The sequence below is a fragment of the Populus nigra genome, chromosome 14 (assembly GCF_951802175.1).
Source record: "Populus nigra chromosome 14, ddPopNigr1.1, whole genome shotgun sequence".
Lineage (NCBI taxonomy): Eukaryota > Viridiplantae > Streptophyta > Magnoliopsida > Malpighiales > Salicaceae > Populus > Populus nigra.
The window spans coordinates 5,758,305-5,770,526 of NC_084865.1; the positions used below are offsets into that span (position 1 = coordinate 5,758,305).

Below are 12,222 nucleotides of genomic sequence, written 5' to 3' on the forward strand. Positions count from 1 at the left end.
GTCATCATGGTCATAGTGGATCGTTTTAGTTAGGGGTGAGCAAAAAAACTGAAAAACCGATTAAACCGAGAAAACCGGAAAAAAAATAACCGAAAAAACCGAACCGTAAAAAAAAAGGATTAGAATTTTTAAAAAAACCGGCCGGTTCGGTTCGGTTTCGGTTTGATAAGCCTGAAACTGAAAAAACCAAACCGAACCAAACCGGTTCAGTAAAAAAAAATACTATAAAAGCCATTTCTAAACTTTTAACCCTAGCATTCCCTTGCATCTAGCCGTGCCCCCCCTCCCCAGCCCTCAAATCTAAACCTCTCTTCTCAAATCTTCTCAAATCTAAACCTCTCTCACTCTTGATCTGATAAAAAATTAATTCTCCATCACTTTACAAAACTTCTTGGCCAGATCTAAACTTCTAGTCATCTAACAAAACTTCAACAAGGCTTCAATCTTCATCTTCAAATCTAACAACTCAGGGATTGGTTTAGTGTATGCTTCAAATCTTCATCTTCACGGCTTCAATGTTTGTTTCCTCTCATCGCGGTTTTGGGTCCCTTTTCTTTTCTTTTTTAAGGTTGACGCAGCTCCTAATGTAATTCCTGTTAAGGCTGAGAAGAAAGATTAAAGCTTTGTACATCATGGGTTACTGTGCTATGTTGTTTACATAGAGCTCTTTACTTTAAAAGTCTGTTTTTTGTTTAACTTTTATATTGGTCATTTAGTTTCTTTCATAACCATTTTGTAATGCGTGGAGATGATTTTATGGTTACTGAAGATGGATTTAGAATAATGGAATGGTTCTTTGCTATATTTTATCTGCTTGCAGTTATTACATGTTTGAGATTTGTTGTTTGTTGAGTAATTGGACTTTTGAAATTGTAGGGTTTGTAGGGAAGAACAAGAGGGAAGCTGGAGAAGCTATAGAGAAGATTGTTAAAAAAACCCGGTCGGTTTGAATATAGGTTTTTCCGGTTTTTATGTTAAAAAAACGAACCAAACCGAACCGAAATCGGTCGGTTTGAACCGATTCCGGTTCAAAATTTTCAGTTTTTCAAAATTTTATTTTGGTTATTTTTTAAAATAAAAACTGAACCGAACTGAAAATGATCACCCCTAGTTTTAGTAAATATGCTCATTGTGTGGCGCTCAGTCATCCCTATGCAGCACCTACAATTACCAGAGCATTCATGGACAACATCTACAAACTCCATGGTAAACCAGCCTCAATTACTAGTGACAGAGACCCAGTGTTTCTTAGCAGGTTCTAGAAAGAGTTATTCAACAACCAAGGAGTCAACTTACACCATTCTACAGCGTATCACCCACAAACAGACGACCAGATCGAAGTGGTTACAAAATGCATCGAACATTATCTAAGATGCATAACTGGGGATTGTCCAAATCAGTGGGCAAAGTGGTTACCTTTAGCTGAATGGTGGTACAATACCAACTACCATTCAGCCACCAAGATGACTCCCTATGAAATGTTATACGGTTTCCCTCCTCCCATACACATTCCCTACTTTCCTAAGGATTCAGCAGTGGCTTTGGTGGATGAGTATTTAAACACTAAAAAGGAGGTAATTAAATGAGTCAGGGCGCACCTTCAACTCACACAGAACAGAATGACCATGATTACAAACAGGAAAAGAAGCGACTGCAGTTTTGAGATTCAGGATTATGTTTATCTCAAACTTCAACCATACAGACAACAATCAACATCATTCAGATCATCTCAAAAATTAGCAGCTAAAAATTATGGGCCATACCAGGTAATTGCAAAAATAGGTGCAGTGGCGTATAAGCTTGATTTCCCATCGTCGTCCATGATTCATCCAGTGTTCCACATCTCCGAACTTAAGAAGCATGTGGATAATTGGGTGGTGCAAAGATCTCTTCCGATTACTTATCAAGGCCCCGCCTTGCAACCTCATGCTATTTTGGATAGACAAATGACTCGGCGCAACAATCAGGCTACCACGCAAGTTCTCATTCATTAGGAAGGATTGCCACCTGCGGATGCGACTTGGGAGTTCACCACTGATTTGAAGCTCTGATTTCCAACGCCCAACCTTGAGGACAAGGATGGTTTCGTGGGGGAGCAATTGTTACAAGCTAAAAAAGAAGAAGAAGATAATGGCGGGCTTTAATTCAAAATAAGCTATTGTGCCAATTTACTTTAAACGCACTATTTTGTTATGTCCTTAAACTCATCGTTTAGATGAGTTCAATACTCACCGTTTCATTAAGGCTTCCTTATTCTATTATAAGAGGAAGAATCCAATACCTAGTAGTATATAACGTGTAACAGTTTGCATGCAAAATGGCAAAAAATACAATGAGAAATGAATGATTTCCTAGAATTAAGGAACACCCCGATTGCACCTCTTCTTGTTCATTATCACCCCTCTCATCCATGGCTAAGCAGTAAAGTTGACTACATCCATCCCACAGTTCTTCACTGCAAACAGACTCCCCTGTTGCAAAACTATATACTCATCAGTTCATTAATTGTTTCACACGTAACAGAAGCACACATCCATAACACCTTCCATGTTTCATTGTTAAAGAAACGAGTCAGGAAAGACAACATCACTGAACAAAAGCTTCTTGGTTTTTATTCCAAGCAACAGACCATGCCAAAACCAGTAAAGATCCTATACAAAAGGAGCTAAACCTCGAGAAGAAAGACCAAGAACAAGGTATTGTTACGATATGAGGGACAAACTAAGGAAAACATTGGATAGGTGTAGGAATCTTGGTTGAAAACCACCTGCCCTCACCTTGAAGGTAAGGTTTTTTAAGGGGGAGAGAATTGTTATGGCCCTGTTAGAGATACTGATAGTTACTGAATTTTCTGTCATTTTTGCTTTGAAGAAGAGTGTTTATTAAAAGTGTTTAAAAAAACCAATCAACTGAGTAAATCGAAGATATTAAAAAATCAACCAAGAGAAAAAACAAAAGAAATCAATTTAAAAATTAAAAAAATTAATCGGTTTAGTTTTGATTATAGAAAGATAAAACTGATTTGAATCGAACAGGTAAAATTCTCTGACAGACTTCACATTCTCTTGTGAAGTTAAATATTGTGCTTCTACATTACAAAGTTAAAAAAAGGTGGATTCAATGATTTACCTTGTTTTTTTGTTTTAATAACAAAACAAGTTGGAGCAGGTCTTGAATCACCACCAAAGAAAACAAAGGAGCTGGACGATTTATATTTCAAGGGCCGGCATCTCCATTTTAAAATTTCAAGGTAATAAGCTATTTGACTAGGTTTGTTGTTTTGTTCTCTGTCCTTTGTAAAAGTGTTTTTGTTTCTAATGAATTAGTCTTGCTTGTGATTATTTAATATTTATTGTTGGATTTAAGAGTACAAAGTGTTGATTTTTTGCTTCTATCAATAATGGGAGCATTCAAGTAATCCAAAGCCTGGTGTTGATGTTTGTTCGATCTGCTGTAGCTATCTGTAATTTTTATCTTCTCCCTCTGCATAGTTATCTTTCCTTGTACCGGTATAGCTTTATATAGAAGTTATTGGTTTTTCCGGTTTTATTTCCTTGTGCCAGTATAACTTATAGAAGTTATTGGTTTTTCCGGTTTTCAAAGAGAAAAAACTGACCCCGATCGGACCGGACCAAACCAGTTTTCAGTTAGGTCTGGGACTAAATTTTCTTCCCAAAATACTAGTTTAGGCTTCTTTTCTCTGATTAAGCATCCAGTCCTTGCAGGCTTGGAATTCTAAATTTATTCAATAAAAGCAGTCTTTGCATTTGATGATAGAGCCCAAATCTAATCCCAGAACAGACGTTACGTCAGAAACATTACAATGACAAACAACAAAAGATGTATGAATCTCGAGCTATTTCAAGGAAAATGAGAGACCACAAAATGCCATAATATTTGCACGCAACATAAATGTGCAAGTCACAAGCAGGGAGACAACAAAAACAATAGGATGTGGTTAAAAGACACTTACATGAATCCCCACATTGACCGGGATAATTTATTATTCAATGCCCTTGCACATACAGAAACTCCTGAAGAACAAAACCCTCTAGAACCCACAAGAATTTAATTAAAGAATTAATGAAAACCCTGTAAAGAAGAAAAAAAGGTGTCTTCCCACACCCAAAAGTATCTACACCCCCAAATTACAGCTTTCTTATCACAAAAATCTCTCTTTATCTTGGCCATGGCATGTCACATTGGGCAACGCATTCTGCGCCGTGTCTGTGGAATGCCTCCAGGCCTCTTGGCTCCAGAATCATTTTTTATGTATGGCCAAATACACCTAATCACAATTCAATCCGCACAGTTCCAGGACAGGACCACCTTTGGACACAAATGGGTTTATGCGAACCCACAAAAGAGTTAGGATTGAAGCCAGCAGAATTGACCATACCAAAATGATGGTGGGCATGCGATCTTGTTTCCCAAGAAGCCCCTTGAGGAATGGGTAGAGGTGGATGATGACCCACAAGGCGAAAAACAGCCTCCCAAACAATGGACCCCATGAATCATACCCATTATTGATGGCGTCTGAGACCCCAACCACAACACCCACTATGTTCATGATCAACAACGTTGTAGGAGGGATCAACAGTGATGTCCACTTGAATAGGTAAAGCTCTGAGAATTCTCCGTCATCTGCTGCTTTAGATGTCACAGTGAAGTTTGTGCTGACACCTGCCAAAACCTTGAGCAAACCTTGGAAGAGAGCAAAAAGGTGTGCCGAAGCACCTCCAATCACCCAAAATTGCTCATTTCTCCACCAGTCATCTATTCCAACACCACCCCACTGCATCTCGAGGATACCAGTTGCAGCTATAGATATGAAGAGGGCCATGAACACAATACTGGCATAATTACTGATCTGAACAACATAAAAGGCCCAATTTAGATCAAAACCTAGATGATTAGAAGCGGTGAGATCAACCACGAGAAAAAAACTGTATTTTTCCACACAAATACTACTGCATGAAAACAAGCTTTTCATATGACAACAGAACAAGCATATGCAATCAACCTAGTTAAACTGATGAACCATATGCAATAAACCTAGTTAAACAGAACAAGTCTTGTAGAAATAAGGGATGACTGATAAACATAATAGAGCCACAACAAACCACAACAAATCAAAACAGAAACATGGTTTCAGTCATGTTACTTGAAAACACATGCCTCGAGTTGGAAAACAATTTTTAAATCAACAACGAGATAAGAAGATTTCATTAAAAGTAACTACTTGCTATAAAGAATAACTATGTTTCACTTTTTAAAGTGAACATGACAATAAGACAAAGTGGGGTGTTACCTCAGGAACAATGAATTTCCCAGTTAGAAGGCATATAGCTGGTAGTGTACAGTAAACAAGCAAGGGGATGGATGTCCAGGGATACACAACAGAGTTTATGTAAGAAAATCGTTCCAGCCACTTCAATCCACCCCCATAACCATACCAAATTGGACAGTGTCTACTAAAGAAAATCTCGACTGAACCAAGGGCCCACCGAAGAACCTGGTGTAGACGATCTGAGAGGTTAATAGGAGCCGACCCCTTAAATGCAGGCCGCTTAGGTATGCAGTACACAGACCGCCACCCATGGCAGTGCATCTTGAATCCTGTCAGGATATCTTCTGTTACAGAACCATATATCCAGCCAACCTGGTACAGTACAATAATTTTAGATGATATGTGGGTGATAAAAGTACAACTTGCTTATGGTAGGCTCAAACAGTTCAAGTCTCTTGCTCTCACTTACTTCCTTGCCCCATTCTGTCTTATCTTCATAACCACAGCTGATAACTTGAATGGCCTCTCTCAGCAGTGATGCAGGACTCGCATCTTGAGGAACTCCACCATTCTCCAGAAGAGTGGAAGCTACAAACACTGGAGATTGCCCAAACTTCTTTTCCAACTTAATTTGGGATGTTTCGGAAGATTTTTCAGAAGTTGATTCTGCAATATCAGCCCACTCTTCACTGGTTAACGGATTTTCTAAAAATTAAACACAAATTAATAATATACAATAGGTGAAATAGCTTGGTAAAACCTTCAATTCCTTCTTCGATATTTTCAAGAGCATGTATCTGCTTTGATGCTTCCCTGTTCTTTGACTTCTTCTTCTCCTTCTTTTGCTTCGATTTCTTGTTTTTTCTGGACCCACAGCATAGACAACACCATTTAGGCCAGCAGTTGCAGGTCTTGCCAGGGGGCCTCTTCTTTACAGGTGCATCATAACCATAAAGAGCTTGCCTCCGGAAAACACACCCAGTTCCAACATATATTGGTCCTTGTAAGCCATCTAATCCTTTCATATTGATCTGTTTTCAGTTAGGAAATTAGCTTTTTCATCATAATCAATAAAATGATCAGTGAAAAAGAAAAGCAGGAAAGCAAATTGCACGTACATCAAAGAATACAACATTCCGATTTGAGTATCTATCATGACGATCAATGCCATCAAATCGTTGAGGAAACTGCACATAACAGACTTTTTTTCCTGATGTTGGATCCATCAAGAAACACATTGCTTCTCTAAGTGCTCTGCTATTGTTAATATAATGGTCACAGTCAACATTCAGAAGATAGGGGGCATTTGACAGAACTGCAGTGACCCGCATCTATCACAGTCATAGAAATGTAGGCAAAGCTTGTTAGTCCTTGGCCACATGTAAATTGTTAGATAAGAAACATAACAGGACCAAAGAAAGTCATCTACAAACGTTATAAATATACAAGTCATCCAACGTCCCACGCTTACCAGTGCATTCATGGCCCCAGCCTTTTTATGGTGTTCAAATCCTGGTCTCTTCTCACGAGAAACATAGACCAAACGAGGTAACTCATTTCCTTCCACGTCACGAACACCACTTTGTCCAAGGAACACCTGCAAAGAAAAGAATACTTTTTATATGGCACATGAGTACATCACTAAAATTTACATAATTAGTAAGGGACTCTAGTACTAATAGACTGATTCGTCACTTGACAACAGTCTGTAGAGGTAAGAACTATAGAATTTGTCAAATCAACAAGGATTTTCAGAACCAGTTTGGATGACAGGATTTCATTGAACATGACAGATTACTGGTAAGAGTAGCACCTCAATGAATCATAAGTGCTGCTTTTGCCAATGCATTCGACAAATAACAAACCAAGCAAAAAAAAAATTTAGTAAAAATTAGGATCATCAAGTTCGATATCATGATTTGCCAAAAACATATTGTGCGCTTATTGAGGACAAACTACTAATTTTTACTTCCAGAACATGCATTACTCTTGCAATAGATGAATCCAGAGACTATCGATACATTTTAGAAAGAATTGCAATATTACCTGAATCATGCCAGGATGGTCTCGTACATTGTTTCCAGGCCATGGAGTTCCATCTTGCATTGTCCAACCATCTTCTGGAACCTTTTGAGCGGTGGCAACCAGCCCATTTATCTTCACTTTGAATTCTTCATATTCTCTCTGTACAAAAATACAGCCAAATACAATTATGAGCTAATACGGGGAGGATAATCATCATGTCACTGAACTAGATCTTACATCAGTTTTGAGAATATATATCAAATTTGGGGTTATACTCCAGCAAAACTTAGATCAACATGAATCTGAATGATGAGAAGTCACTAACCTTCATGGCACGCCTTTCCCTGACAAATGCTGGATGAACTTTATTTTTCAAATAGTCTATTTTCTGAGAAAAATACCACTCAGGGGCTCGGGGCTCAATATTAAATTTTTTACAGAACGGAACCCATTTCCTAGCAAATTCAGATGTCTCAGAGAGTGCTTCAAATGTGAGCATGGCAGCACCATCATCTGACACGTAGCATGCAACTTTATCCACAGGATAATCAACCGCGAGAATAGAGAGGACAGTGTTCGCAGTGATCAGCGGAGGTTCTTTCATAGGGTCTACTGTACTTACAAAAACATCTACACTGGCTAACTCAGATGGTTTCCCTTCTTTTTCATACCTGAAAATCACACACAATGATAAGCTATCAAACTTCACGCACAGATCAATAAAGAAGAAAGTTAATTCAGGGGAAAGAGAATGACAAGAAGCCCAATAATTTCAATAAGTCAAGAAATCATTACTCATAGAACTAAATGGGTAAGTTCCATATACCTCAGTGACAGCCGATCAAGGTATGTTTCCCGTTCTATGGGATACCATTTTGGAAACTGGTCTAGAATCCATGATACTGCAAACCATATTTCACATATTACTGATGTCAACCACAAACCATACGCATCATTGACTGGGTGGAGAATTCTATAGTGAAAAAATAAGCCAACAACTGCAAGACGTAGAATGATTATCATTCTGTACGGATTTATCTTGCTTGAAGGAATGGGTAACTTCCTTGAAAGTGGCTGCCTGCCCTCATCCATCCTGACAAAGTATATAAATAGCCCAAATAAATGAATGAATAAACCACCAAACAGCATAGATAGAAGGAAAAAGGATCGATAATGTAAACATTTTGAATTAGAATTCACATAATTGTCTATATTCTACAACTGTATCAATTAACAGATTACTGAGTCCAGACAAGAGTATCACATAGGCAATGTAACATGCAAAAGATAAATCCCTCTCTGAAAGGTCAGGTTCAAGACAAAAGAACACATTAGGTTGTGTGAGTAGGAAATGCCAGCATTCAATAGAGGATCGCATGCCCTTCCCATTTCACTTGTTTGCTAGGCAGCAGGTTTAGTGATAGAAGAAGTTAAGATTTCAATGAATGACTTCTCCTTCTCCCCTTTAAATGGCCAGAGCCTAGATGTGCGGTATAAGCAATCTTGCTGTCAAGCATCCCATGTGATGTGTTTCTTTCCAAAGTGATGATTTGCCAAGGTTGTGTCTATTACAGAGTATGAAGTCCAACATGGCATTTCAGGTGATTAGTAAATCTTTTAAGATTTTCTAAAACTTTGTTGTTGCATGTTATCTCACCAAACACCTGCAGTTGTTAATTCAAGTATACATACGACATAAAACTTATATAAAAAAAAATTGCATGAGTTGCTCACATGGGCAAATCAGGATCATCCAATTCATCCCCTTCAAAGTTTCCATTGTCATTTCCTCCTTCATGCTTAACAACCTGAAGTTTGTCATTCTGCCTTTTCTTCCAATCCTCCATTCTGTCCTTCCATGCCACACTCCCATACCCATACACTGCAATGTCTTTCTTTGGAACCATTGGTCTTGGTTGAGCTACTACATGGAAACATTAAGTTCAAAAAAATAACTGGATAAATTGAACAATCAACAGAAGGAAATGCAAGTAGAAAATGGATCGTGACTTACAAGGTATAGATGGATCAGGAAAAGAAATCGGATGAAATCTATTTCCATGACTCGGTGGAACAATAAGTGCATGTCGGTCAGAAGAAATCTCTGTATCCTAAAACAAAAGAAGAGGAAAATAAGTTCAATTCATTATTTAACCACTTGTGTTGGTATTTGTTTGGGTGCACGTATCAATGGCAAACTGAATTACCTCCTCTCCATAAGTTAAAAGAGGAATTTTAGAGTTCAGGGGAGAGGAATCAAGCTCCCCATGTGTGGGGATTCCAGATATATTTGAGTGAGAAGCACGGCCAGTGTTCATGCGTGAAGAGAGCATTGCCTCTGCAACTTGTTCTGGGCTTAAACCATCAAAATTTCCATAATCAAACTCATGTTCCAAATCATCAATATCATCTTCTTCCTCATCACCCTCAACCCTGGGACTACCTGCAGTATATTTCGCAGTTAAGGACACTCAGAATGGTGCACAAAATTTAAACGAGTACAGACACACACAAGAGTACAGGAAAAACAACCTTTGAGGCGCTTGTATCTGGTTTTGCATTGAGGGCAAGCTTGATTTCCCTCTCTTCTCTCATATTCATAGCAGGGCCGGCACACAGGGAAAGCACATTCATTGCAGGCAACAAATGGCTCTCCATCCACTGTAATCTCAATCTCATCCCCGCATATATGACACACTTGTCCACTCAATTCTTTAACCGACTTAATCTGTACAGACCCAAATACCCCAACATGAGTTATCTCAACACCTGATCATGAAACATGATAACTTCAACAAATACAAGAAATGCATGGAAGATAAGTATTTAAGTTAACTGAATCTAGCAACTCCTGTTGATTTATCATCACAATTCATTGATACGCTAATGTACTATCTCCTTTCTCGCATGCCCGAATTTCATTAGCTCACCGAGCAAAACACCAAGAAATTGAATTTAACTCTTTTTTGGCAGATATAAAGTGATAGGTTGAAACGAAACCTAATAATATAAACTAAATAAGAAATAAAAATCCAAATAAAACATTAACTTCCATTAATAATTTAAAAAAAATACTGGAAAGCTATCAAAATACTAAATTGCAAACAAACAAGTACACTTTTTTGTTCCCGTACAGCATCAACAAAATCGTCGAATAACCCAAGTCCGCTTCTTTTTTTCTCATGTAATGAACTTCAGATCAACATAATGCATATGGATCTGGAAGAAAAAAGGACTAAACATATACAAATCTGCCCTGCAACTTTCATTTCATTACCAGTTTCCAAAAACAATGGAGATTGACTCCAGCATTTACATCAAAAACATAATCTAATTCTCCAAATATCAAAACACCATCCTTTTATATTAACAGAATGAAAAAAATGAAACTTGAGGTGCATTGATTTGTTCTAGTAAATCCCAAAATTCAAGCAAATCAGCAAAAAGCAAACTTAACCCTGCTTTAGAAAAAAATCAGAAAGTGAAATCACTAAATATAAGTAAGAAATAAAATAAAATAAAACAAATCACACAACCAGCCCAGATCAGAAATCAGCAAAACGAGCAAATGGGTTACTTACTCTTGCATTTTCATCGGCATTTATGAGGACAAACTCGTTCCTGTTGTGAGAACCAGCAATGAGTCGACCCCCGGTGTTCATTTTCTTCAAATCTAAAAATAAGAGCAAAACCCCAGCTCAAAACCGAGTCAGCTCATTCATTCCACACTGCTTCTCCCAAGAAAAACCACTCGCTGTTTTTTGTTCTTAAAGAAGGAGAAGGGCTGGCTGCTTTTTTTTTTATTGCAGGGTTCTATTCTTTGAATGTATAAGATTGTTTGAGAAGCCAAGTCGCTTTGTTCTCTGTATGTTAGCTGGTTTCAATCTGTGGCAGAGAGAGATGGAGAGAGTGGGGACTGACAGCCAGACAGATCAAGAAAAGCTGATGATGGTACTACCACTTGTTATGCTGATTTTACAATAATAAAAATATTAATCGATTGAAAAAATTAGAATAAAAGATCAAAAAAAAAAAAGTGGGGACCAGATGTGATGGTGGCGATGTCTCTTGCCGCCCCCACCCACTCTCTCCATCTTTTTCGCATATTAGCATTTAGCTGTGTCTACCTAATTTGTATTTTTTTTTTGGGTCGACGAAGACGACGACAATATTATATAATTACAAGGACTAAATCTGTATTAATGTATTTTGTGGAGGCAACTTTAAAAACGTATTTTTTGACAGAAAATTAAAATGAGGATGCAGACTGGCTTTTGTTTTTTAGGTAAAGGAAAGCGCGTAGCAGAGCAGTGCGGTGCAGTGCAGTAAAGGCGAATAATGCAATAGTCAGTGTTTTAAAGGGATTTTTTATATTAAAAATAAATTTTAAAAAATAAAAAAATATTTAAAAAGCACATTTCTATAATATCAAAAATTGATATGAAACGTGATCTACGCTGCGTGAGCAGATCCTAATTCATAGCTTTTTTCCTTCCTTATTTGTGTGGTCAACTTCTTCTTTTTTATCCTTTTTTTTTTTTTTGACGTTTCACACTTCTATACGTTTTTTTGGGGGTTATTTAAAAATATAATAACAGTTTTTTAAAATATTTTTTAAAAAAATAAATTAAAATAATATTTTTAAATTTTTAAAAATTATTTTTGACATTAATATATTAAATTAATCTTAAACAAAAAAATAAATATTTTTAAAATATTAAAACAAAGAGTTTTTATTTTTTTTATTAACATAGGTGTTTGGGTCAGTTTGCGTGTATCTCAACTAATTTCACATGTTCTAAAATTAACGATGACTATTATATTAATAATTAAAAATTTTAAAATTACATAAAAATTAAAAAAAAACTTTTAATTTTAAACCTCCTGTATGGTTAAAACTTTCTATT

General features: G+C 37.1%; 1 protein-coding gene across 2 annotated transcripts; it reads right to left on the minus strand.

The window, feature by feature from the left end:
- Positions 1 to 3,969: 3,969 nt before the first annotated feature.
- LOC133673009 (cellulose synthase A catalytic subunit 2 [UDP-forming]) lies at positions 3,970 to 11,261 on the minus strand. 2 transcript variants are annotated; one of them, XM_062093601.1, is made up of 14 exons: positions 10,897 to 11,261; positions 9,848 to 10,043; positions 9,523 to 9,758; positions 9,330 to 9,426; positions 9,050 to 9,236; positions 8,142 to 8,408; positions 7,641 to 7,986; positions 7,337 to 7,474; positions 6,762 to 6,887; positions 6,409 to 6,621; positions 6,051 to 6,321; positions 5,760 to 5,956; positions 5,312 to 5,662; positions 3,970 to 4,870 (listed from the first exon to the last, which is right to left on the minus strand). In XM_062093601.1, the coding sequence occupies exons 1-14, from the start codon at positions 10,975 to 10,977 to the stop codon at positions 4,289 to 4,291; spliced, it is 3,288 nt and encodes a 1,095-aa protein (XP_061949585.1). In that variant the 5' UTR covers positions 10,978 to 11,261; the 3' UTR covers positions 3,970 to 4,288. The 2 variants fall into 2 exon arrangements, with proteins under 2 accessions (XP_061949585.1, XP_061949584.1); XM_062093600.1 differs by having other exon boundaries at positions 9,050 to 9,239; positions 10,897 to 11,260.
- Positions 11,262 to 12,222: the final 961 nt, after the last annotated feature.

Bases quoted from the DNA above. Each gene is read 5' to 3' on its own strand.
- LOC133673009 (XM_062093600.1), bottom strand. From the start codon at position 10,977: ATGAACACCGGGGGTCGACTCATTGCTGGTTCTCACAACAGGAACGAG. The intron at 9,240-9,329 runs GTAAGTCACGAT...GTTTCCATGTAG, and splicing joins TCCTGATCCATCTATACCTT to TAGCTCAACCAAGACCAATG. The intron at 6,888-7,336 runs GTAATATTGCAA...TTTTCTTTGCAG, and splicing joins ACCATCCTGGCATGATTCAG to GTGTTCCTTGGACAAAGTGG.